General features: G+C 55.9%; 1 protein-coding gene across 1 annotated transcript in view; it reads left to right on the top strand.

The window, feature by feature from the left end:
• The window catches only part of TTC7A (tetratricopeptide repeat domain 7A), a 95,513-nt gene extending 75,148 nt beyond the window's left edge, over positions 1 to 20,365 (top strand). Inside the window, exons 16-20 of the mRNA XM_058667982.1 lie at positions 4,308 to 4,424; positions 5,415 to 5,512; positions 7,104 to 7,238; positions 13,597 to 13,799; positions 20,039 to 20,365. Coding sequence (XP_058523965.1) covers positions 4,308 to 4,424; positions 5,415 to 5,512; positions 7,104 to 7,238; positions 13,597 to 13,799; positions 20,039 to 20,260 — 775 coding nt within the window. The 3' untranslated portion in view covers positions 20,261 to 20,365. The remainder of the gene's footprint in view (positions 1 to 4,307; positions 4,425 to 5,414; positions 5,513 to 7,103; positions 7,239 to 13,596; positions 13,800 to 20,038) is intronic.
• Positions 20,366 to 21,862: the final 1,497 nt, after the last annotated feature.

Here is a 21,862-nt window from a genome sequence, read left to right as displayed (position 1 = left end):
TCCTCCAGGCTCCAGCCATGGGGAGTAAAGCTTGACTCCTGCACAGTTTAAAGCGAGAGTCCAGTGTTCAGAGTCCAGTGCCAGGGAGTGGCCGTGTACCCAGTGCTGTGCCAGGCACCTGGGAAGTTAGGTGGACACTGCCTGGAAGGAGGCGGAGCCTGGCTGTGCTGAGGGACTTGTCCAGATGGGGCTGCACAAACAAGATAACTAACTGGCTTTTCCAGCAGTGCACAGGAGTGGCTACAGATTGCTTTCAAATGTCTCAAAAATTCGGAGGCCAGGGAAGATTGTCTTCTTTATTTTTTGTTGTTTTTGTGTTGTTTTAGAAATATTTGTTTATTTGAAAGGCAAGTTGCAGAGAGAGATCTTTCATCCACTGATTCATTCCTCAAATGGCTACAACAGCTAGAATTGGGCCAGCCTAAAGTCAGGAGTCAGGGAGCTATTTCCAGGTCTCCTACATGGGTGCTGCGACCCAAGGACTTGAGTTGTCTTCCTCTGCTTTCCCAGGTACATTAACAGGGAGCTGGATTAGAAGTGGAACAGCTGTGGGCCCGGCGGCTTGGCCTGGCGGCTAAAGTCCTCGCCTTGAAAGCCCCGGGATCCCATATGGGCGCCGGTTCTAATCCCGGCAGCTCCACTTCCCATCCAGCTCCCTGCTTGTGGCCTGGGAGGCAGTTGAGGACGGCCCAATGCATTGGGACCCTGCACCCATGTGGGAGACCCGGAGGAAGTTCCTGGTTCCCGGCATCAGATTGGCACGCACCGGCCGCTGCGGCTCACTTGGGGAGTGAAACATCGGATGGAAGATCTTCCTCTCTGTGTCTCCTCTCTGTATATCTGACTTTGTAATAAAATAAATAAATCTTTTATTAAAAAAAAAAGTGGAACAGCTGGAATTCTTTTTTTTTTTTAAGATTTATTCATTTTATTACAGCCAGATATACACAGAGGAGACACAGAGACGAAGATCTTCCGTCCGATGTTTCACTCCCCAAGTGAGCCGCAGCGGCCGGTGCGTGCCAATCTGATGCCGGGAACCAGGGACTTCCTCCGGGTCTCCCACATGGGTGCAGGGTCCCAGTGCATTGGGCCGTCCTCAACTGCCTTCCCAGGCCACAAGCAGGGAGCTGGATGGGAAGTGGAGCTGCCGGGATTAGAACCGGCGCTCATATGGGATCCCGGGGCGTTCAAGGCGAGGACTTTAGCCACTAGACCACACCGCCGGGCCCGAACAGCTGGAATTCTAACCAGTGCACATACTCAGAGGATTATGGGGTTCCTGTGGGGGCTTCTTAAAGGAGAATCTTAAAGGGATTTAAAAGAGGCTTTTTTGTAAAGTCTTAGTCTTTCATTCAAATTACCTGTTTGACTCACCCAGTATATGAGACAGTGAGGAGTACTGCTTGAGGTGGTGGGCAAGGGAAACCTAGGTTGTCTTGGTCCACGCGGGAAATCCCATATTCTGTGGCCACAGCTCTGACTCTGCCTGGCTGTGCGGGCCCAGAAGTGTTGTCCACTAGCCATGATGGCATTCCAGGCCTCTGTCAGTGCTCTCTGGCTGAGCCAGCATGGTGTAGGTGGGCAGAGCACCCAGCCAGTGGGTGGAACAGGGCTTACTGTAATCCAACTCAGTAGAATGGCTCCTCCTGAAGGGTCAAGGTTGTTATATACCCATCCCTGTTGCAAGCTGGGGAACATTCAGCAGTGAGTCTGAGGCCAGCTTGTAAGTGTGTAGGGAATAAAGACTACTCCCCAGAAAGCCAGGTTACACATCTGGTTAGGAGCTGGCCATTCTAGGGGGAAGGGCACAGGACAGGTGCCAGTAGGCAGCTCCTAGAGTCTGCCCCGCCCAAGGATCAGGGAGCTGCTGCCACTCAGGCAATCCCCACACAAACCTCCTAGAGGGTGGCAATGGCAGAAACCAGGGCAGAAAAGCCTTGAAGGCCATATGTCACCCGGAGTGTTAACCTGGGCCATACAGGCAGAATCATCTGTCCATTCAAGCCACACTCAATAGCCAGACAGGAAATCTACAGAGCCAATGTGGACACTCCCAGGACCCAGCAGTGAAGGCCAGCCTAGTGGGTGGGTGACTGCTGGAGCCCTTGCCCAGCCCAGAAAGGATGCAGTTGGCTTGAGAAATTCCACTCTTGGGCCCAGCGGCGTGGCCTAGCGGCTAAAGTCCTCGCCTTGGAAGGCCCGGGATCCCATATGGGCGCCGGTTCTGGTCCCGGCAGCTCCACTTCCCATCCAGCTCCCTGCTTGTGGCCTGGGAAAGCAGTTGAGGACGGCCCAATGCATTGGGACCCTGCACCCTCGTGGGAGACCCTGAGGAGGTTCCAGGTTCCCGGCATCGGATCGGCGCGCACCTGCCCGTTGCGGCTCACTTGGGGAGTGAAACATCGGACGGAAGATCTTCGTCTCTGTCTCTCCTCCTCTGTGTATATCTGGCTGTAATAAAATGAATAAATCTTAAAAAAAAAAAAAGAAATTCCACTCTAGGTCACTCATGCTAATTGAATGTCAGCACGCAAGAGGACGCTGGCGGCTTGGCGGAAGTGACTGTGATGCCAACTCAGTTCTCGACCTCTTCTGTTCCCGAGCTGGCTCTCAGGGTAGTATGTGGGAAGGGGGAAAGTGCTAGAAGCCAGTGAGTCCACTGGGAGCCAGGAATACTGCAGGGGTGGTCTGCCACCAGGGACTTTGCCTGGCTGCTCCTGAGAAGGGATGGCCTTGGAATGCACTCTCCCACCCCACCCTCTTCTTCAGCAATGGGCAGAGTTCTGGTCCCTGGGAGAATCTGGGTGGAGGGAAGGGCAGCAGGGCTGGAACCCTATTCCAACTGTACAGCTATTCTCTGGGGACCTCACAAGCCTGCTAAGTGCTCGGTGTTTGCTGTTGCCAGCAGAATTGGGTGTGGTGAGAATTCAAATCAGGCTTGGAGGATGGGTGTGCGTGGCAAGGTGGCTGGGGGTTGGGGGGCCGGAGGGGTCCCATGTGTAGCAGCAGGAAAACACTTTTCAGGAAACGTGAGGAAGGAAAATACTACTTTCCCAGCACCTGAAGTGCCACTCTTCTGCAGGGAGGATGAGGATGGCCTGTCCACCAGCAAGTTTTCTGGGGAGAGGAATGAGGGCATGGGGTGGTGACTGGGAAGGAAGGAGCAGAAGAAAGGGAGGCCAGGGCCCAGTGGAGAGGGAAAGGCAGGGGGCGCTCTATGGGAGGCCCCACCTTCCTGTGCCCTGAACGGTCTGCCAGGGTACCCAGCAGAGGCAGAACTCCGGGGACAGTGACAGAGCCCCCCTACACAGTGATCACATCAGGACCCATCAGTCCTGTTGATTTGTGGAAGGGTATTACTGCTCCCCATTGGGTGCCACAGCCTTCTCCGGGCCTTGGGAGCTCTGCCTCAGTCTCCATAGGCTGCCCAGGCCACTGCTCGCCCACATGGAAGACCCAGGATTGGGCACCAGGCTCCTGGCCTTAGCCTTGGCTGTTGCAGGCATTCATTTTCATTTAATTTTTAATTTTACACTTGATAAAGTGTAACAGGGCTTTCCTCATCTATCCAGGGTCAAGAAAACGAAGTTTGCAGTCCCACTTAGGAGATGTTAACTGGCTACCTGTTATGTGCTGGCAAGATGAGAAACAAAATTCTGAGGGTGGACATTTGACTTAGTGGCTAAGATGTCGCATATCAAGGTGCCTGGGTGGGAGTCCCAATCCTGCTCCGATTCCAGCTTCTAGCTAATGCATGCCTGGCAGGAGCTGGTGATAACCCATGTGCTTGGTCCTACCATCCACATGGGCACCCTGGATGGGATTCCCAGCTTCCAGCTTTGGCCTAGCCCAGTGCTGGCTGTTGTGGACAGCTGGAGAGTTAGCCAGCAGATGTGTATCTGTCTGCATCATGTCTATGCATGGATGTGGCTTTGTCTCTCTGCCTCTCTAATAAAATGAGCAGGAAACAGAAGACTGCATGAGGTGGTCTTACCACTTCCTTGCACAGACTGCCTTCTGGGTATGGTTCTTAACCCAAGGCCCCATCCTGGGAAGGGCCGGTGGGTCATTGTAAAGCTCTAACTGTCCTGTTAGATGCTGTTTACCCGAGAGGCCCAGAGAGAGTGAGTGGTTCAGGGGTTACAGCAGTAGCTGCCATATTTCTGGTTATGCTTCTTCCCATTGGCTGCAGAGATGGGCTCTAGAGGTACCCTTTGGTGAAGCAGAATCTCCCTGGGGGTCTTCCACTAGGGTTAAAAGTATGAGATGCAGGGCATACTGACCAACCCTCTCCCTTCCGGCAGCCTGATGTTCACCAAGGTGAAGCTAGAGCAGATGCTGAAAGGTCCAGAGGAGGCCCTTGTGACGTGCAGACAAATGCTGCAGCTGTGGCAGACCCTGTACAGCTTCACACAGCTGGGGTGAGTGGCCGGTGTTGATCATGGAGGGTGCTAGACAAGGTGGGGGTGGGAAGATGTTCCAAAGTGAGTGTGGAGCTATGTGCTCCTGTGACTTTGTACTCTAAGGATCCAACTTTGACCTTGACAGACCTCTACCAAGAGCATAAAGACTCCACTTGTTTATGAACTTGAAGATTAGCATGGTAAGAAGACCCAGAGCCAGGGCCTAGGCTTATTGCTTCCTCTGATAGCCCAACTGCTTATATTCCTATCTCATACATGATCAGATTTTCTTCTCAGCTCAAAGAAGAAACTGGGACCTCAGATACGCCCTCACTCCTACTCTGGTCCCCAGCCTCAGCTCTGTTTTTCTGAGCCAGATCAGGACACCCTTGTCCATCAGGAAGCTATAGCTAGTCTTTTTTTCAATGTCAATGGAGTGCCTTGGCTCAGCCCATGCATCCCAGAAGACAAGGCAGCCCCGTGTGGCTGGGTGCATGGCCGCCTCCTCCTGCTCCCCTCCTCTGGGATTGCTGTGTGTGTCATCATCCCCCTTAAGCCACAGGGGTCCCCCACCCTGTGGGTATTCACATCTTCACAGGGACTGTGGGAGCAAGGAGGTCTCTAGGGGTAAAATTTATAGAGGAGACCTGAGGGTAATCAGATGGAGGAGGGAGCCTTGGGTAGTGTCAACCTCCCTTTGCAGGCTCTGATGGCTGCAAGATTCCAGAGGATGGCAGGACAGTGGGTAGAAGTTGCCAGGAGGAGGCTCTAAGATGAGGAACCTTCCAGGAAGGGGATAGGAAGTCCCCCAGTGGCTAGAAGACATTAGGGGGCCTGTATTGAGAATGACAGTTGGAGCAGGTGGACAGTCTGTTAGCTAATGGCCCTGACATTGGCTCTGTTTTCAGCATGAGCTCTCAGCCTAAGAGCCCTGACCAGAGGGAGACTCCCTCCTCCTTCCTGCCAACCCATCCCCCTCACCAGGCCCACCCCTCACTTGTCTTCCAGGGGCATGGAGAAGGATGGCAGCTTTGGTGAGGGCCTCACTATGAAGAAACAGAGTGGCATGCACCTGACTCTCCCTGACGCCCATGACGCAGACTCCAGTAAGAACTGTCCCTGTGGGCATCTGCCCAGGCTGGCCATGCCCACCAGTGGCTCCTGGCCAGCTGCTTCCCAAGGGCAAGAGTTAAGGAGCTGCCCTCTGGCATCTCCCAGGGTTGATCTTGGCACTGGGTGAGGCTGGCTGCTGGCCTGGGACAGGTGGTAGACAGCTGGAGGAGGGGGCAAAGAGGGTTGGCGGCGGGGGGAGTGCAAAGAGTGACTATTTGGGTGGAAAGGTAACCAGAAGCATTCCGCTTAAGCTAAAGCTAGAGGCCCAAGTTGTTCCCTCTATCCTTGGTCAAGTTTAAAGGAATGGCTGAGCTCTTTGCTCAGCTTAAAGCTGACTTTCCTCTTTTAGTGGGGTCGGGGTGGAGCGAGGGCAGAGGAGGGTGGACAGGACTTATCCTGAGACCCAGAGCTTGCAAGTCCAGGAAGCAGGATCCCATTTATTTAGTCTGAGAACCCGATCAAGGTAGAGCACCTTCCCCATCCCGTTGTGAGAATGAGCTCATGAGGAGAGTTATCATCAGAGGAGATGCTCTGTGAGTCACAGCTCACCGTCAGGTGGCAGAGTCGCCTTCAGGGGCCAACCTTAGCACCTGCCACCAGAGGCACCAGGCAGGGGTGTACAGCTGCAGGGCGAGCAGCAGGCTGCCAGGAGACAGCAGCAAGGCGCACGGCCCCCTTGTGACTGAAGGACAAATGGTGCACAAAGTTATTGGGACTCTGTGTACACTTGTCCCAGAAACGGAAATCATCTGTGGTTTGCCCCAGGTCTCCTGAGTGTACTAGAGCATTTATTGCCTCTGAGAGAGGGAGAGAGAGGGAGAGAGAGAGAGAGAGAGAGGGCTCACGTTTGACCTGCCTGAGAATTAGACACATCAGCAGCCTCTGTCCTGACCAGGGCCCTGGCCACCCATAGCTGCCAGGACCTGCCCCTCCCTGCCGCCCCTAGTCTAGTCTAGGATGCAGCCTCAAGTGGGCCCTTGGAATGAACACGCTCCAGAAGGCCCTGGAAGATACATGTTTCAGAAAGATGAGGCATGCATTCCAAATATGTTTTGCTCTGAGTTTAACTTCTCTTTTAATGCCATTGCCCACACACTTTTGGAAGCCCCTCATTTAAAATAGCAGCAGGAAGAAGGATCACCTGTAATTTCTCCACACGGCCTCTCAGATGTTTCACCTTGTTTCTCTTTTACAAAACCGCATTTTGTATTTTTATGCAACTTAACTTCTTTTCCACCTCCCCAAGTGGTGTAAATGTCTCGCTGGGTTAACATCCTTATTTATGCATGACTTAGACGGCTGCAGCGTCTTGGATCAGTATAACCTCAATTACCTCTGTTCTTGGCTACTCCCGGGGACTCTGTGTTGCTGTCAGTACTACAGGCACCTGTACCAGCCTCTTGGCTGACATTTATGGTTGTTTTCCATAGGGATGGCTCCCCAGTGGGTAAAAGCTCTCCTCTCCAACCCTGGGTGTGAGGACGGGCTGAGAGCTGTTTTGCTGGCTGCCGGGCTGCGCTGTCCTGTCTCTCTCCATGGGACCCCTGACTCTGATGCTCAGCCCTGGCCCCCCTTGTTTCACAGACTCTCAGCGGGCCTCATCCATCGCAGCCTCACGGCTTGAGGAGGCCATGTCGGAGCTGACCGTGCCCGCCTCAGTGATGAAACAGGGCCCTATGCAGCTGTGGACCACGCTGGAGCAGATCTGGCTACAGGCTGGTGAGTGTCTTTGACCTTAACCAGGGGATCTGAACCCCAGTGACACCCAGTTGAACACCACCCCACCCGCAGGCACTCAGAGGAGTGGGTGTCAGCTGCAGTGGGGGTGGGGGAGCAGAGACCTTGGGGATCAGAGAACTGCGGCTGTAACTCTAGTTATTTGTGCCCTGCTTGCCCCTGGCAAATCACCCAGTGCATTTAGCATTGGGTTTCCTTCTCTGCCCAGTGGGGAAGGTGCTTATGTCCCCTACCCTGGCAGTAAATACAAACATGAGAGGATTTAAGGCCAGGAGAGGTCCCATAGATCAACAACCTGCTCAGAGGGCTTCGGACCCTGCTGAGTTACTTGAGTGGCAAGACCATGGTGAACCCAGAGAGGAAGCGGTCTGGGGACAGAGTTCAACGAAGGCAGAGGGAGAGAAGTAAGGCAGAGGCTGCTCTTCAGGTGCCCATCCCTCCTGAGAGGGCATGCCTGCCCCGAGTGGTTGAGACCCTGTCGGACCCTGTGACATGGGAATTTGACAGACCAGCATTTAAATGCACTTAGAGTCTAGGGTTTCCCACTGTGTGTGTGTTTCACACGAGAATGTATTAGTATGATCAGCATGCAGGGTGTCCCCTCTCTCCCCGGTAGAGTTGCTGAATCTTAGAGAAAAAAAAAAGAAGAAGATGGGCCAGGATTCACAGGGAGGCTAGACATGTGAGCATTTGCATTCTGCTGGTGTTACCTCAGGCAGCAGGAAGCCAGCACATCTAGGTCCTGTAGGGTGTTAGACTGCTGTGGGCTGTGTTCCATCAGTTGTTGGGTCTTGAATAGAAAGAGGAATGCTGCAAAGTCTAGAAAAGTAATGAACACATCCTCCTCTTAGGTAAAGATTCCACTTTCCAAAAAACATATTTATTTATATTTGTATTTATTTGAAGGTTAGAGTTAGAGAAAGACAGATAAAGTGAATCTTCTACTGCTGGTTCACTCCCCAGATGGCTACAACAGCCAGAGCTGGGCTGACCCAGAGCCAGGAGCTTCCTCCAGCTCTTCCACTTGGCAGGTGTCCAAGCACTTGGGCCAATTTTCTCTGCTTTTCCCAGGCACATGGGCATGGATCTGGATCAGAAGTGGAGCTGGCACACAAACCAATGCCCACACTGAGTGGGTCATCATAGGCAGCAGCTTTATCCACTGTACCATCATCAGTCCCCAGGGGCAAGATAGAGTCCTAGATCTGCAGGTGTCTGGGAAAGAGCTTCACCCACACTGGAGTGCCCATCACCTGCCCATCACCTGGGTTGCCTGATAAGGAGCTCCTAAAGCCTGATGTTTTTCAGTGCCTCATCTTGTTCACTGCCATCAGCAGGTGCTGCTGTTTGTGCAGGTCCCAAGGCTGCTTGCATTTCCCATACCAAGTGCACATCACCTTACGTCAAGGATAGCAGCATGGTGGAGGCCTTCCTATAGACTGTGACTGGACTTGGGAATTTCAGTGTAGATACACGTCCTTCAGTAATGTGCACATCAGCCCTTCTTGTCTGGATGTTACTCTGGGTAATCACTCAGCAGAAGAGACAGTAAAAAACGTCACCTGAAGGCTTTGAACCGGGCACCAGATGAGAGCAGGGCAGTGCCGTGTCAAGAGGTAGGTATCAGGTCCACAGGAGCAGTGGCGTGCACAAGGAAGATGCTTACTTCTTTCCATTTGGAGATGACCATCTCTGCCCTCAGAATGACCACTGTGCTGTCTCTAGGGAGCTGTTCTCATCCACATGGTCCAGGATGGCTCCCTGCCACGTTCACATTCCAAAGCATAGGACAAATGAGGACAAGAGGAAGAAGGCACACCCTCTCCCCACAAGGACATATGCTGGAGTTCGCACTCACCACTCCCTCTGGTGACCCATCGGCCAGAAGTCTAAGTACACATTTAAGTACAAAGGACTCTGGCAAATGTTATCACTGTGGGTGTCCATCTGCCCCAATGAGGCACCAGGGGAAAGGCAGGTGTTCAGCCCAACAGCTAAGAGGCCTAACTCCTACAGCAGAGTGCCTGGACTTGATCTAGTTCTAGCTTCTATTTCATACAACCCCTGGGTGTCAGTGGTGATGGTTCAAGTGGTTGAAACCCTGTCTTCCACATGGAAAATCTGGATTGAGTTCCTGGCTCCTGGCTCCTGTTCTAGCTCTAACCCCTGTTCCAGACATTGTAGGCATTTGGGGAGTGAACCAGTGGATGGCAGTGTCTCTCTGTCTGCCTCTCAAGTAAACAGCATTTTTTAAATTAAAAACAGAACAAGCCTCCTGGAGGATTTCCATTCCTGAGAAATGCAGGATGAGAGGGTTGTTGCTTGGGCGGAAGCGTCTGTAAGAGACTGGGATGCTCCAGGATCCCCAGGGTCACAAGATGCTTTCCAAAGAGTAGGAACCAGCCCCTGCTCGCTGCCATGCCTGTCTCTGGGAGCTGGCAGTGTGCCGAGATAAGAAGTTGGACTCGGGAGTGGGTTGCCCTGCCCCTCGAGGATTTGGAGAGAGCTGGACTAAGCCTCCTCCTCAATGCCAGGCCCCTACCCTCTGAGCACTGGTACTCTGGCCTGCCTGTAGAAGCCACCCCAGCTGTTTGTGTGACAGACTAGGGACCCATGGCTGAGCCTCCAGGCTGTGACTAAAGCTTGTATTTAAACATAAAGTCATGGTCCAGAAAAGCTCTTTCCTGCCCACTCCTCTTCCTCTGCTTTCTCGTCCTATCTTCCTTGGATCTGCCTCTTCTCCCAGATCCCCACCCATCTCTCCCTCCTGTCTTCTGTGCCTCCCTTCCTCATATCCCTTCTTTCTTCCTAGTCTCCTGAGTTGGCTGGGAGGTTGCTCTCAGGACAGAAGTCACCAACAAGCCCCAGCTCACTCACTGGACTGTGTGCACCTGACCTTTGGGGTCGTCTACCTTCCCCCTCCTCCACTCCCCTTCCTGCTCCTTGACCCTGGATGTCTGTAGATCTTGAAGACCTGCTCCATGGAGAGGATGCTCAGGGTGCTCACTTTCTCATTTCCTTTGGGGGTCACCAAGCTGCCCCATCTGGTGAGGAAGCCCCAAGGCTAGCTAGTGAGCGTTCCATTTGGGGCCTAGGCTCTGCTGCCCTGGGAGGAAGGCGGGAGTTCTCTGTAGGAAACACGCTCCACCAGGAAAGGCTGCTAAAAGGCCTATAGGTCACCGAGCACAAGGCCAGGCTGAGGACAAGGGAGTGGAAATGGGCCTTGGAGAGAGAGCCACACCTGGCCTGGGTGGAAGGAGGCAGGCATTGGCTAGGAAGCTGGAGTTGGTCAGCCCTGGGTGCCTGCTCACACCAGGAAGCCTCCAGGGGAAATCTTGAAAGGGAGTCTTGCAGCACTCCAGGGAACAAATGTTTTCCATTTGTAGCCTGCAGAGAGACAGCTCAGCAGGGAGGGGAGAGAGACAGTAAGAAGAGAACAACGGAGGGAGACAGGCAGAAAAGGAGGACAAGAGGTAGGCAGAGAGGTGAGACCAAGTGTTATCAGGGGTAGGAAGACAGGTGGTGGCCTGGGGGACTACAAGAGGGCCGCATGACGCAGGGTACTGCAAGGTCTTGTTTGCCAGAACAATGGAAATTGTGCCACTGCAGGGGCCAGGCCACTAAGCCAGGAGGGAGGGGATCAAGGGAGCAGTGGGCGTGGTGTCATGAGCTCCTGCTGTGTTCTGGCCTGCTGGCTGGCTGGCTGCAAAAGGAGCACCAAGTTTGGTAAAACGCTGAGCAGGGAGCTAGGGGGCGTCTGCCCAAGGATGCTGAGGCGCTGAAAGCAGGTGCATTGCAGCCCTGGGACTTGAGGCCCTCGCTAGAGACTGGGCCTCCCCGAGCTGGTGTACCAGGCAGCCTTAGGAGGCCCAGCTCCTCAGGTTCTGTGCCAATGGTTCCCTGCTTGCTTGGTAATGCAGCCCGTCAGTGTGCAACGGTCCTGTCCCTGTGCTTTGGAGCATGGTCTCTGGATGATGACCAGCCTGGCAAGGTCAAGGGATTCCCAAAGCCCTGGGGGCTGTGAGGCAAGAGAGAAGGGACTGGGGTGGGGCCCTTCTAATTGAAATCTGTTGATGTGAAGGCACTGCAAATCCCCAAAGACAGGGGAGAGCCTCCACTGGGCTCAGGAGACTGCACAGCAAGTTGTAAACAGGTTAATGAGCCATGCCAGGGCCACACGAGCCAGGCCTGGGTTGGGACTGCTGACGCCGAGGTCTAAAGAACTTGACCATGGTGCAGACAGCAGCTTCCCCGCCCACAGACATGCACAACCCAGCACTTTCTTCTGCCTCTGTCCTCTCCTCTTTTGACCCTGGGGAACTCTCAGATCATGGAGCCCAGCCCTCCAGGTCAGCATGGTCTCCTCCTCTCTGCCAGCCCGGATGCCCCTACAACCTTCAAAGTCCCAGCTCAAATGCTGCTCCCCCAGAAAGCCTGACCTGGCCACAGCAGCCACCCTGATCCGACCCCTGCTGAGTGCCTGTGGCACTCAGAATTGCCTGCTTGAGTGGTCCTCCTAAGGGCTTTAGTGGCTCCGCTGTCCACCCCCAGCTGCACCTCCACTCTGTGTCCTCAGCAGAGGACCTGACTTGCTATCAGAAGGGAATACTCTGACGTGGGCCTTTGGGTTATGGAGACAGCCACAGCTGGGCAGCATAGGCAAGAAAGAGTGATAGCCAAGTTCCTGGCCACTGCTCTTCCCACAGGGCCCTGAGTTCTGTCTCTCCTGGCCACATCTGTGTGTGCTGTCTGCCTTGGAACTCTCCACATCATCCTGTCTCCGGGGACAAGAGCCTGTCTGGAACTCTTTCTCCCTCTCTCTCTGTCTCTCTGTCTCTCTGTCTCTCTCTCTCTCACACACACACACACGTGCGCGCGTCAGGGGAACCTGGTATCTCTTGGTTTAGCAAATTCTCTGATTCTCCTGGGTTCTTGTCTGCAGTAGAGGAGAGAAAAGCAACACACTGGCTCCAAAAAGCCCCCTGTAGCATTTTAGCATATGGCAAGCCTCTTGGGTTGCACAATGTCCCTCACACAATATTTGCACTAAGAACCCTGCATGCTGCATGTGGGAGCCAATGCCTGCCTTAGCTCTTCTTGCAGACACCTGTCAGGACAGGAAGAGGGAGTGCCTGGGCCTTTTTGTTGTTGTCTCCACCCTCCTTGTGGGTACTTGCACCAAGGATGTCTGTTACCCACCCCAAGCCAGACATAATGTGAACTAGCATAACCTCAGCTCTCAGCCTGTGCTAGGAAAAGCACTTGGCACTGGTACCCGCAGACTCGGCTGGCCTCCTGCACACCCATCTGGGCTGCCATCCTTCTGTGGCCTCCGCATGGGCACCCACGCCGGCGGGGAGCTGCTTTGAAAGGAAGGCCGAGCAGGCTGCCAGGCCAGCCAAGAACCGTTCTAAAAGCGCCTGCTGGGGGCGTGGGCCTGAGCAGCGCGGGATGGAAATGTATGTTTGTGTGGGCTGCTCCAGGACTGGAGAAACTGCCCTCTACCCGCTGATACACACCAGGGGCAGATCTGGGCCTACCTGTTTGCAGGAGCCTGGGCTGTGTGCTGGCCATGCAAGGGGGGCTGGAGGACCCCTTTCTCACAGAAGGAATGGACTGACGTTTTTCCTCGTCAGCCGGGCTTTTTAGGGTGGAGGTTATGCTAGCATACCCCATGCCCCCAGCAAGGGAGGAGTCATGAAAAAAGGGATTTAACACTGTCAGGACTGGGCCTGCAGCCAGCTCTATAAACACAAGTGGTCATTTTCTACAGCTTTGCCCTTAGCGGGTGCTCCTAGCACTCCTGTCCCCCTCCTAGGCCACCCACAGCCTTGGCAGGATCCCTTTGCTTCTTCTGAGGATGGGGTCCACCTTGTCTTGCCCTGACTGTTCTGTCCTTTGTCAGACTCCCACCAGCTCAGATAGAGGGGACTGAAAAGTCCCACCATGGCCACCTCTGTCCCTCCTCCTGGGACCTGTGGCAGCAGTCAGAGTCATCCACGTGAGCTCCCAGCCCCAGGCTGCTAAGTCAGACCCTGGCTGCAGTGCCGAATCCAGCTGTAGCCACGGACAAACACCTTCCCCTCTGTGTCCTGGTTTCGTGGTCAGCAGGGACTATGTAAAGTCTCACGCTCGGAGACTGTTCGTGGAAGGTGGGGGGAGGTTGCTTAGCAAGGTGCATGACACAGGGTGTACACTCAGGAGACATTCCCCTTCCCCAGTTTGACCCTGCTAGTCCCATGATGAATTTGGCCTGTGCTGGGAGCTGGTGGAATCTTACCCCTCCCTGCAGAGCAGCCCCCCACCACTCACACCTCCCACGACCCTTCTGGTTCTGCAGCTGAGCTGTTCATGGAGCAAAAGCACCTCAAGGAAGCCAGCTTCTGCATCCAGGAGGCTGCGGGCCTCTTCCCCACCTCTCACTCGGTGCTCTACATGCGGGGCCGGCTGGCAGAGGCCAAGGGCAACTTGCAGGAGGCCAAGCAGCTGTATAAGGAGGCACTAACAGTGAACCCTGACGGGGTGCGCATCATGTACAGTCTGGTGAGTCTGCCCTCCCAAGGCCCCGGGCCCTGGTCCCACTCGCCCCCCCTTAGCCCCTGCCCCACTGCCTACTAGGGCCTAGCTGCCATTGCTATCGCCTGGTGCCCAGGGGAGATAGGCTCCCCACTGTGGACTGGGAGTAATGGCTCACTGTGGCTCTCACTTGGTACCCCTGCAGGCTGCTCCAGAACTTCTTTTTGGCCTTCCTATTGCTCATCTGGTCCTAACCCTGAGCTCCAGGCAGGTGCCTAGCTCCTCTCTGGGGGTTGGGTTGACCCCCTCCCTCTCAGTCTTCTTGATGGAATTTTGGGGGATGGGAAGGGGTTGTCTGGGCAGACTGGGATGCCAGGCCTGGTGCAGGCACACACTGCAGTGATAATAAGAAGCCTAGGACGTGGGCTCCGGCCTCAGGTCCCAGTGCACAGCAGTCTTCCTGCGGAACGTGGTGTGGAGGCTAGGGAGCAGCGGGCCAGTGCCCTCATCCTGGCCTGGTCGCTTTGTGTGTCTGGGCGATCCGGGGCAAGTCAGGGAGCTTTGGTGTTCCTTACCTGTCTGAGGTTGGAGACTCTGAACCAAGAAAAACTTCACTGAGTACCTGCTGTGACAGGTGACATGGTGGATCCTTGTAATGGCCACTTCAGTGTGTACACACGGGGCTGAGCCTGGCCAAGCCTGTGAGTGCACAGGAGGCGTTAGATGGATCTCTGAGGAGCCCACAGCGAGTGGCCATCTTGACCTCCTGGGAACAGGGTTCTGTCTTGGATATCCCAGATCTCCTGTGTAGAACAGCAGGAGGGTGTCCCTGATGCCTGCCACATGGAGCCCGCAAAAGAACGGGGAGGACTCCGGATGGCCGGAAGGTTGTCCTTGCTACCCACGGTCTAATGTGTCTGTGAGGGAGCCACTGCAGTTCTGTGTCAGGGAGAATGTCATGCAATACCGTAGGCGGTGATCGTCTGGGGGAGGTATTGCCAAGAGAAGGAACACATCACGTGGGGGGGAGTTCCGGAGCTGGGCGTCTTTATAAGACCCTTTCCAACCCATGAGTCTTCAGAAACAGCCCAAGAACAGAAGATCTCAACTCAGCTCTGGTTCCCACTACCTGATCTCCCCCTCAGCTGCCTGAGTATTTAGCATCCTTCCCCTGGCATCTTTGCCTTTTTTTTCTTTTTCTTTTTCTTTTTTTTTTTTTTTGCAAAATGCATGTTCCTTCCGCTTGCAGTTCAGACGTTGGCTTCCCTGATACATGCCTTGCTGGAGGTCACATCCAGAAACTCAGCCAAGGGAGGTAGGTGGGAGGATGTGGGTTGTCATTAGGCCTGGTGCCAAGGCAGAGATGGCTGGCTCTCCCTGCCTTCTTGGATATGAGCCTGAAGGCTGGGCCCTAGAGCCGAGCAAAATCCACTAACAAGGCAGATTCTGCAGTCAACAGTGTACCCTCTCTTATGTGTGCTTATTATGGTTGGTAGCGATTTTCTTGAAATTGAAGCAGGTTCCAAGAGTGGGTTTCCATGGTAACCGCCTAACTGTCCAGAGTGGCTCCCTACAGATGTTTCTGAAGTGGTCTTTTTCTTTCTCCCTGCCTCCCCGCCGCCCCCCTGGGTGCCTTGCTGATTTGCTGAAACTGGAGCAAGTAGGAGGCAGACCTCTGCCCACTTTTAAACTTACAAGCAACCAGAGGGGCAGTTGGCTCCTGCGTGGGCAGCTCCTCCCTCCCCCACCCTCCCCTTCGCTCTGTTCCTGCCAGCTTCCCACACGTGTGCATAAAGAGCAGGCAATTGCAAGCCGGGGGAAGATTCCCTCAGCACTGTCTTGTTGAAGCTGCCGGAACACTGTGGTGTGTGGATCTCACGTGTTCTCTGCCCTGTGGCAGCCCAGGACTCGGGGCAGCAGGGACTCACATGGGAGGAAATGGTATGTTCCTCAGGCTCCCTGTGAGGGAGGTGAGACAGGAGCCCCAGACTCTGCCTGGCCAGGTCACCAAGTCCTCCCCATCCGCTTCTGAACCTGCTGGGAAGCCCAGAACAGGGTGTGGCTGCTGAAGTCCATCCACACACTTGAGGAGGAGGTGGGCGGGACACTGGGTGAGCTGAGCTGGCAGTGGGTTCAGAGCAGGAGGGCTAAGCACCGCCGGCATGATTTAGCTCCAGATTCAGTTGTGTCCATAAAGACAGGGGTGAGGACTGGCAAAGCCCCTTCCCCACTTGTCCAGCGCTGCCGCTGCCACCCTCCCCCACAACCAGGGAGGCTGTTGGAGCCCCTTTCGGCTGGGTCCCCCTCTTGCTCCCCAACACAAGGATTTTTACCTCTAGCACTTAAGTGTCCAGAAAGCTCACCTGCAGCCTCCTCCCAGGCCTCCTGCCTGGAGGCTGCACCAGCCAGGGTCTTGAAATCCACTTCCGGTGTGGGTGGTGGGTGTGATCCCCAGCTCCTCTAAAGGCTCCTGCCGAGAGGCCACTTGGGGGGTTCTTGGATGTCACCTCCAGAGGACCCAGGAAGAGAAAACATCACGTGTGGCTCTGCAGCGCTCGAGGCACACCCCCACACACACCCCTGCCCCATCCTAAAGGATTCCCACCATGGTGGGCCTCCCAGTGCCTTTGGGACCCCCTCAGCAGGGGCCTCTTCCTTCCCCGCCCTCCCTCCAGGGCAAGACACAGGGTGGAGTCTATAAGGAGGTGTGCCCCTCTTCCACACCCCAGGAGGAAGTGGGAGCAGCCCCTAGGGATGTGCAGGGCAGAGCAGCTTCCCAGGCTGGTCAAACTGGTTGAGGGCGGGCACAACTAAGGGAGTGGGAAAGGCCAGGAGCCCCCAGTGCCAGCAAGGCGTGTTGTAGGTGTCCCCTTCCCATGCAGCCCCTTCTGTGTCCCCAGACCAGGGGCTCCAGGGACCAGGAGGCTCCACTGGCCTCCAGATGATTCCCAGCTTCCCAGCTGGAGAGTCTGTCACAGAATCCCAGGAATGTGCCTTGAGCTCAGAAAGAAAATTCCCAAAATAACTTCTATAAATACTTGAGAGCAGGAGTAGGGAGGGAGTGTTCAGCCTGGACCACAGCTGGCCAGGCCTCCCCGCGAGCTGCTTCCTTGGGGCATGCCTCCCCGCAAAGAAAGGGACATACACAGGTGTACACACGCCACCTTTCTGCCACCCTTCCTGCCTTGAGGGGGGCGGAGAGGGTCAGGCGTGGAATGAATGGGGAGGCAGCGTGTGGGGAGGCAGTTCTGAAAAATCACATCAAGACCACTGAGTCCCTTTTCTGCACCCAGGACCCTCCTGTGGGGAATGGCAATACAGACAGGAGACAGGGCCTTGTCCCTCACATCCTGGGCAGGGCCGGGCATAGGAACAAGAGCCCACTGGAAAAGAACCAGACCTGGAGATCAAGTGGGGAGATTGTGTTGTCAGGAATGGTTTCCTGGGGGAAGCAGGGTGCTGAGCAGCTAAGGCCTGGCCAGAGGGAGCCCCACCTCCCTGAGATTGGAGAGGGAGGGAAGAAGGAGAGAATGGAGGTAGGAATGGCCCAGTCCTGTCCCTTCCTGGGACCACGTGGGTGGCTCCGGCCTGCGGGGTCAGTGGCCTTACCAACTTGCCCGTGGCTTCTGACCCCTGTAACTGGTTTTGCAGCTATGGATGGTACCCAGGTTGGGTTCAGGGGCTGGTCTGGGCTGTCGCATCCAGTAAGCAAGAGACAGGAGGATTCAGCAAGGGCTGCTGTCTGGACCCAAGGCGCAAAGTGTAGTGTCTGTCCATCGTCTGGGTGACTGGGGAGCCAGGAGGGTGTGAGTGGACGCTTGGTATAGTGCAGGCAGAGCAGGTGAGACCTGGAATCTTCCCGTGGCTGGGTCCGCGCAGTTGCCAGGCAGCAAACAGCTCCAAGTTGCTACCAAACACTGAGGCGGTTGGTGTCAGGGGCAGCTGGCAGCAGATCCTGTTACAGGTCTCCCCGCCCCCCCCCCCACCTCCCCCCACCCCCGCCTTTGGGCCCCAGCCTGACCCCGGCACTGGTGTCTCCTTTCAGGCCCTCAGGTCAGCATCCCAGGGTGGAGGTGGGAGGAACGGGGGTGGGGGGAAGGGGGGAGCCAGCACCTGCCCACCTGCCACAGTCACCACGCAGAGCCATGCCTCTCTCCCAGTCTCCACATCAGCTGTACCCCTCACCTCCAAACCCAGGGCACCCTCTGCTTTTCTTGGAGGAACTGCCATGATCTCTCTGCCCACTCCATGCCCCTGGCTGCACTTGTTGAAGTTCATCACCACGGAATCCTCACAGCAGCCTATGCCATCTTCCCCGTCACTCCCCTATCCCCCAGGGATGAGGAACCCACAGCTCTGAGGTGGCTAGAGTCACAGCCCTTGTTGGCAGCAGTGTTGGGGGATTCCAATGCCACGGGCATCTTGCTGCCCAGCCAGGGTCTTTTGCCTCTCCACAGACAGTGGGGAGGGTTGGAGCAACCCTTCCATGCTGAGAAAAGCCTGCGCGCGCACACACACACCTTGCAGCCTGCCGACACACCTGACCCCTTCCCAAAAGCCCACGTGCATCTTGAGATGGGGGCATTCAAACGCGTGGTAATTTAGCAGGGGAGCCCTTTTCCCAAATAAAAGCATGCGGAGAAAGTTCAAGAGAGAAAGCCTCCCCCTGTGTAGAAGCCACCGGGCGCCGCCCACCCAGCCTGGCTGCCCCACCCCCGCCCCGTCCTCTGTTGCTCCCCATGGGCAGGACTCATAGAGCCCAAACCTTCCATTTTTGGTGCTCAATTTTGGTGTCTGGCAGCCGGCGGCTCGCCTGCCTTGCCCCTCCCCATGGGCCCGGTTCCACTGGGAGCTGCTCTGCCCAGCTCTTGGGCTATGTGGGCAGACCAGCTTGGCCCGGAGCCCTGCTGGCCAGACGGACACTGCTGCCCCTGGTCCTGGGCAGCCCTGAGTCAGCACCGCTCCCATCTGGCTGCCCTTGTCCGCCACACACCTCTGTGTGGGTGTGTGGTGGCCTGGGTGCAGCCTTGCCCAGGGTTTGTAGAGGCCACCAGAGTACAGCTCCTTCCCCCTCTAACCCCTGGCCTCTGGCCCCAGGACCTACCCTCCAGAGAGAGAGGGAGAGGCTTGTCCTAAGACTTACAGAGCGCGCACACGCACCATCTCTCAGGCTTGCCTCATTGGCTGTATTCCAGGCTCTCAGAGGACTTTATGAAATCAGGCATGTGCATCTTCCCTGGTGCGTCTCCATAGCAACGGAGGGCCTAGCTCTGGGGAGCTCAGCGAGGAGGAAAATGTTCCAGCTAAAAATGTCCGTGGCCATCAGTGGGAGGCGCAGGAGAGGGGGCTACAGGCTCAGAGCAGGCAGCATTCCACCCCCACCCTGACCCACGCCTGGCCAGGAAGGCCATGTCAGGGCTTTGCCTTCTGTCTCCAAAGCAGAGAAGGAGAACGCCCTGTGTAGCCCTGCTGTGCCACCTTCGAGGGCTGGAACAGATGTCAGTGAGATGGTGCAAGGCAGCCTCTCTGGGACATGAGGTCAAATTGGGATCACTGTCCCTTCCACCAGCTCCCCACTCCATCCCCTCTGTACTCCTCCCAGGGTGGGCAGAAGAGGATGCAGGGTACCCAGACTTCCACTTTCACTTCTCAGCCACTGATTCGAATAGTTCCTGCTGTTTCCTCCATCTCTCTGGCAACAGGGCTTGTTTGAGCAAAACAGTAGGGCTGTGCTTCTCAGCACCCCTAAACCCCGGGGCCCTGGAGCCTTTCATCTGTTAGCCTGTTGAGCCCACCCTTTCCCTAGTCATCTCACGTTCCTATCAGGAGCCTCGCTGGCCAGGCTAGTCCAGACTCGGTACTTGGGAGTCCCTAGGAATCCCAACTGCCCAATACAAGCCAAGAACGTCCCTTTCCCGCCACAAGCTTGGGCTTCCCTTCTTGGTGAAGGGCTGGGGCCATGGCATCCCCGGGAGTCCCCCGGGAAGCACCCTCTGCGGGGAGTGAGGGCTGGGAAGGCTAGAGGCTGCTTCAAGAGGCTGGGATGGAAGGCTGGCTGGGCCTGGGGCAAGGAGGATTTTCATGGGCAAAGGGCATGAAAGGACATGGCTGCTTTAATAGCATCCAGGCTAGGGACCTTGGAGCCTCCCTGGCTGGCAGCTGATGAGGGAGCTGCTCCTACCCTTTGCCTGATTGGCAGGCTTAGCCCTAACAGCCCCTCTGCCCCCTCCCCCTTGGTAACCTCACCCCTGTGCTTACTCCCCCAGGGTCTCACGCTGAGTCAACTGGGCCACAAGAGCCTGGCCCAAAAGGTGCTGCGGGACGCCGTGGAGAGGCAGAGCACCTGCCACGAGGCCTGGCAGGGCCTGGGGGAGGTGCTGCAAGCACAGGGTCAGAATGAGGCTGCTGTGGACTGCTTCCTCACCGCCTTGGAGCTGGAGGCCAGCAGCCCCGTGCTGCCCTTCTCCATTATTCCCAGGGAGCTCTGAGCAGAGCCCAGCGCAGCAGCAGGAGGAGGGAAGGCATGGCCCTGGTATGGGGCAGCCAGGCACGCCACCACGAGGTGTGGGGAAAATACATCAGTCGTGAGCACTGCACTTATCTTCCCCATTCCCACCCCGCCCCCACCCTGGCTTTCCCCCAGCTGGGCTTGGGCACTGTTTGGAGCCAGGTGGACAAGATTTGCATCCGAAGCAAATCCCACACTGCCTGGGACACTACTGACACGGTGGCTTTTTGGAGCCAGCAGGGAAGTGGCTGGGAGAAGGCAGCTCCCAGCTCCCAGCTCGTGCCAGCCAACTGTGCACTCAGGCTAATGAGTCTTGAGGTCTCTGCTCAAGGGCACCAAAGATGAGCCCCGCGGCCAGCCTCTGACCTCCTGCCTGGATGCCCTGCTCACGATCTTGGCTTGAACCCTCAGTGATTTGGTCACATTGGGGTGACCATACTTGCTCCGTGGCAAGTGCACCCCATACCCACACATGCCGCTGCCTGGGGTTGGGGAGCCCACCCCCACTCTCACACGTCAATCTCAGGACAGCACGTTGGGTCTCTCTCAGGTCTTACCCGCTGGAAGAAAGAGCTGGCAGGTGGGAAGGAGGCAGGAACCGTGGGGCTGTCTGTCATGTGCCTCTATGGGCGTCTGGTGTTTGACTGGAGGCCCCAACTGTCATTTGCCAGTTCATCCACTGCCATATCCCACCCCTGCAATGTGCCCTTGGCCAGGGACCCCTAGGGTGAGCCTCAGGATACACATCTGGCCATGGACCAGCCGTGGAGTCCACGCATTGTTTCTTAAGACTCACCCTGCAACGCAGGTTCCTATAGGCCCAAGAACATGCAGGGCAGCCTGGAGGACTGCCCCCAACACCTGTCATCCCCAATGGCCCTTTGGTGGGCTTTCCACAGTGACCAGGGCCTGGCTGTGTGTTTCCCCCAGCCTGGGTTGTCCCAAGGGGCTCCATGTCCATAGCACAGCTCTGTGTGCAGGGGTTGAGATACTGCTGGGGTGCACCCCCCAGGACCCTTGCCAAGAAGTCAGCCCCTGCCCAAAGTGGGGAGCCATTTTCGGTCCTCACTTTGGGCCTGGGGTGCAAAGCTCCATGTGGTACTGCGCTTGTTTTCAGAGGGAGGGATGGGAAGGTGGGTGGGCGCTGGCTGCTCTGTGGTCTTCTGCCCAGACCCTGTACACTGCACTGGCTGAGCACCGCAAGCCCCAAGCTGCTGCCCTGGGGAGCCGGCGCCTCCTGGCCCTTCTGGGCCAAGCCAGGGGGCATCTCGGAGAACACTGGAGCCTTTGCCTCTTACTGCAGCAGGCTCTTACTGCAGGCTCTGTCTGTGTGTAAATATAAATACATATATATATATATATATATATATATATATATATATATATATATATATATATGATAGAGATCTATTTTCTTTAATTGTATTAGGGGAAAAAAAAGCAACAAAAGCAAATGTGCTTGGTTCCCCTTGAGGTGTCTCCAAGTATTGGCCATCATCTCCTGGTCAAATGTTTGTCAGAACACACCCTGGTGAGGAGCTGCAGAGGCCGGCTCATTTTGTTGGCTGTGGCCTTGCAGATG

The sequence above is a fragment of the Ochotona princeps genome, chromosome 8 (assembly GCF_030435755.1).
Source record: "Ochotona princeps isolate mOchPri1 chromosome 8, mOchPri1.hap1, whole genome shotgun sequence".
Lineage (NCBI taxonomy): Eukaryota > Metazoa > Chordata > Mammalia > Lagomorpha > Ochotonidae > Ochotona > Ochotona princeps.
This window is presented reverse-complemented; position numbering and strand designations above follow the sequence as displayed.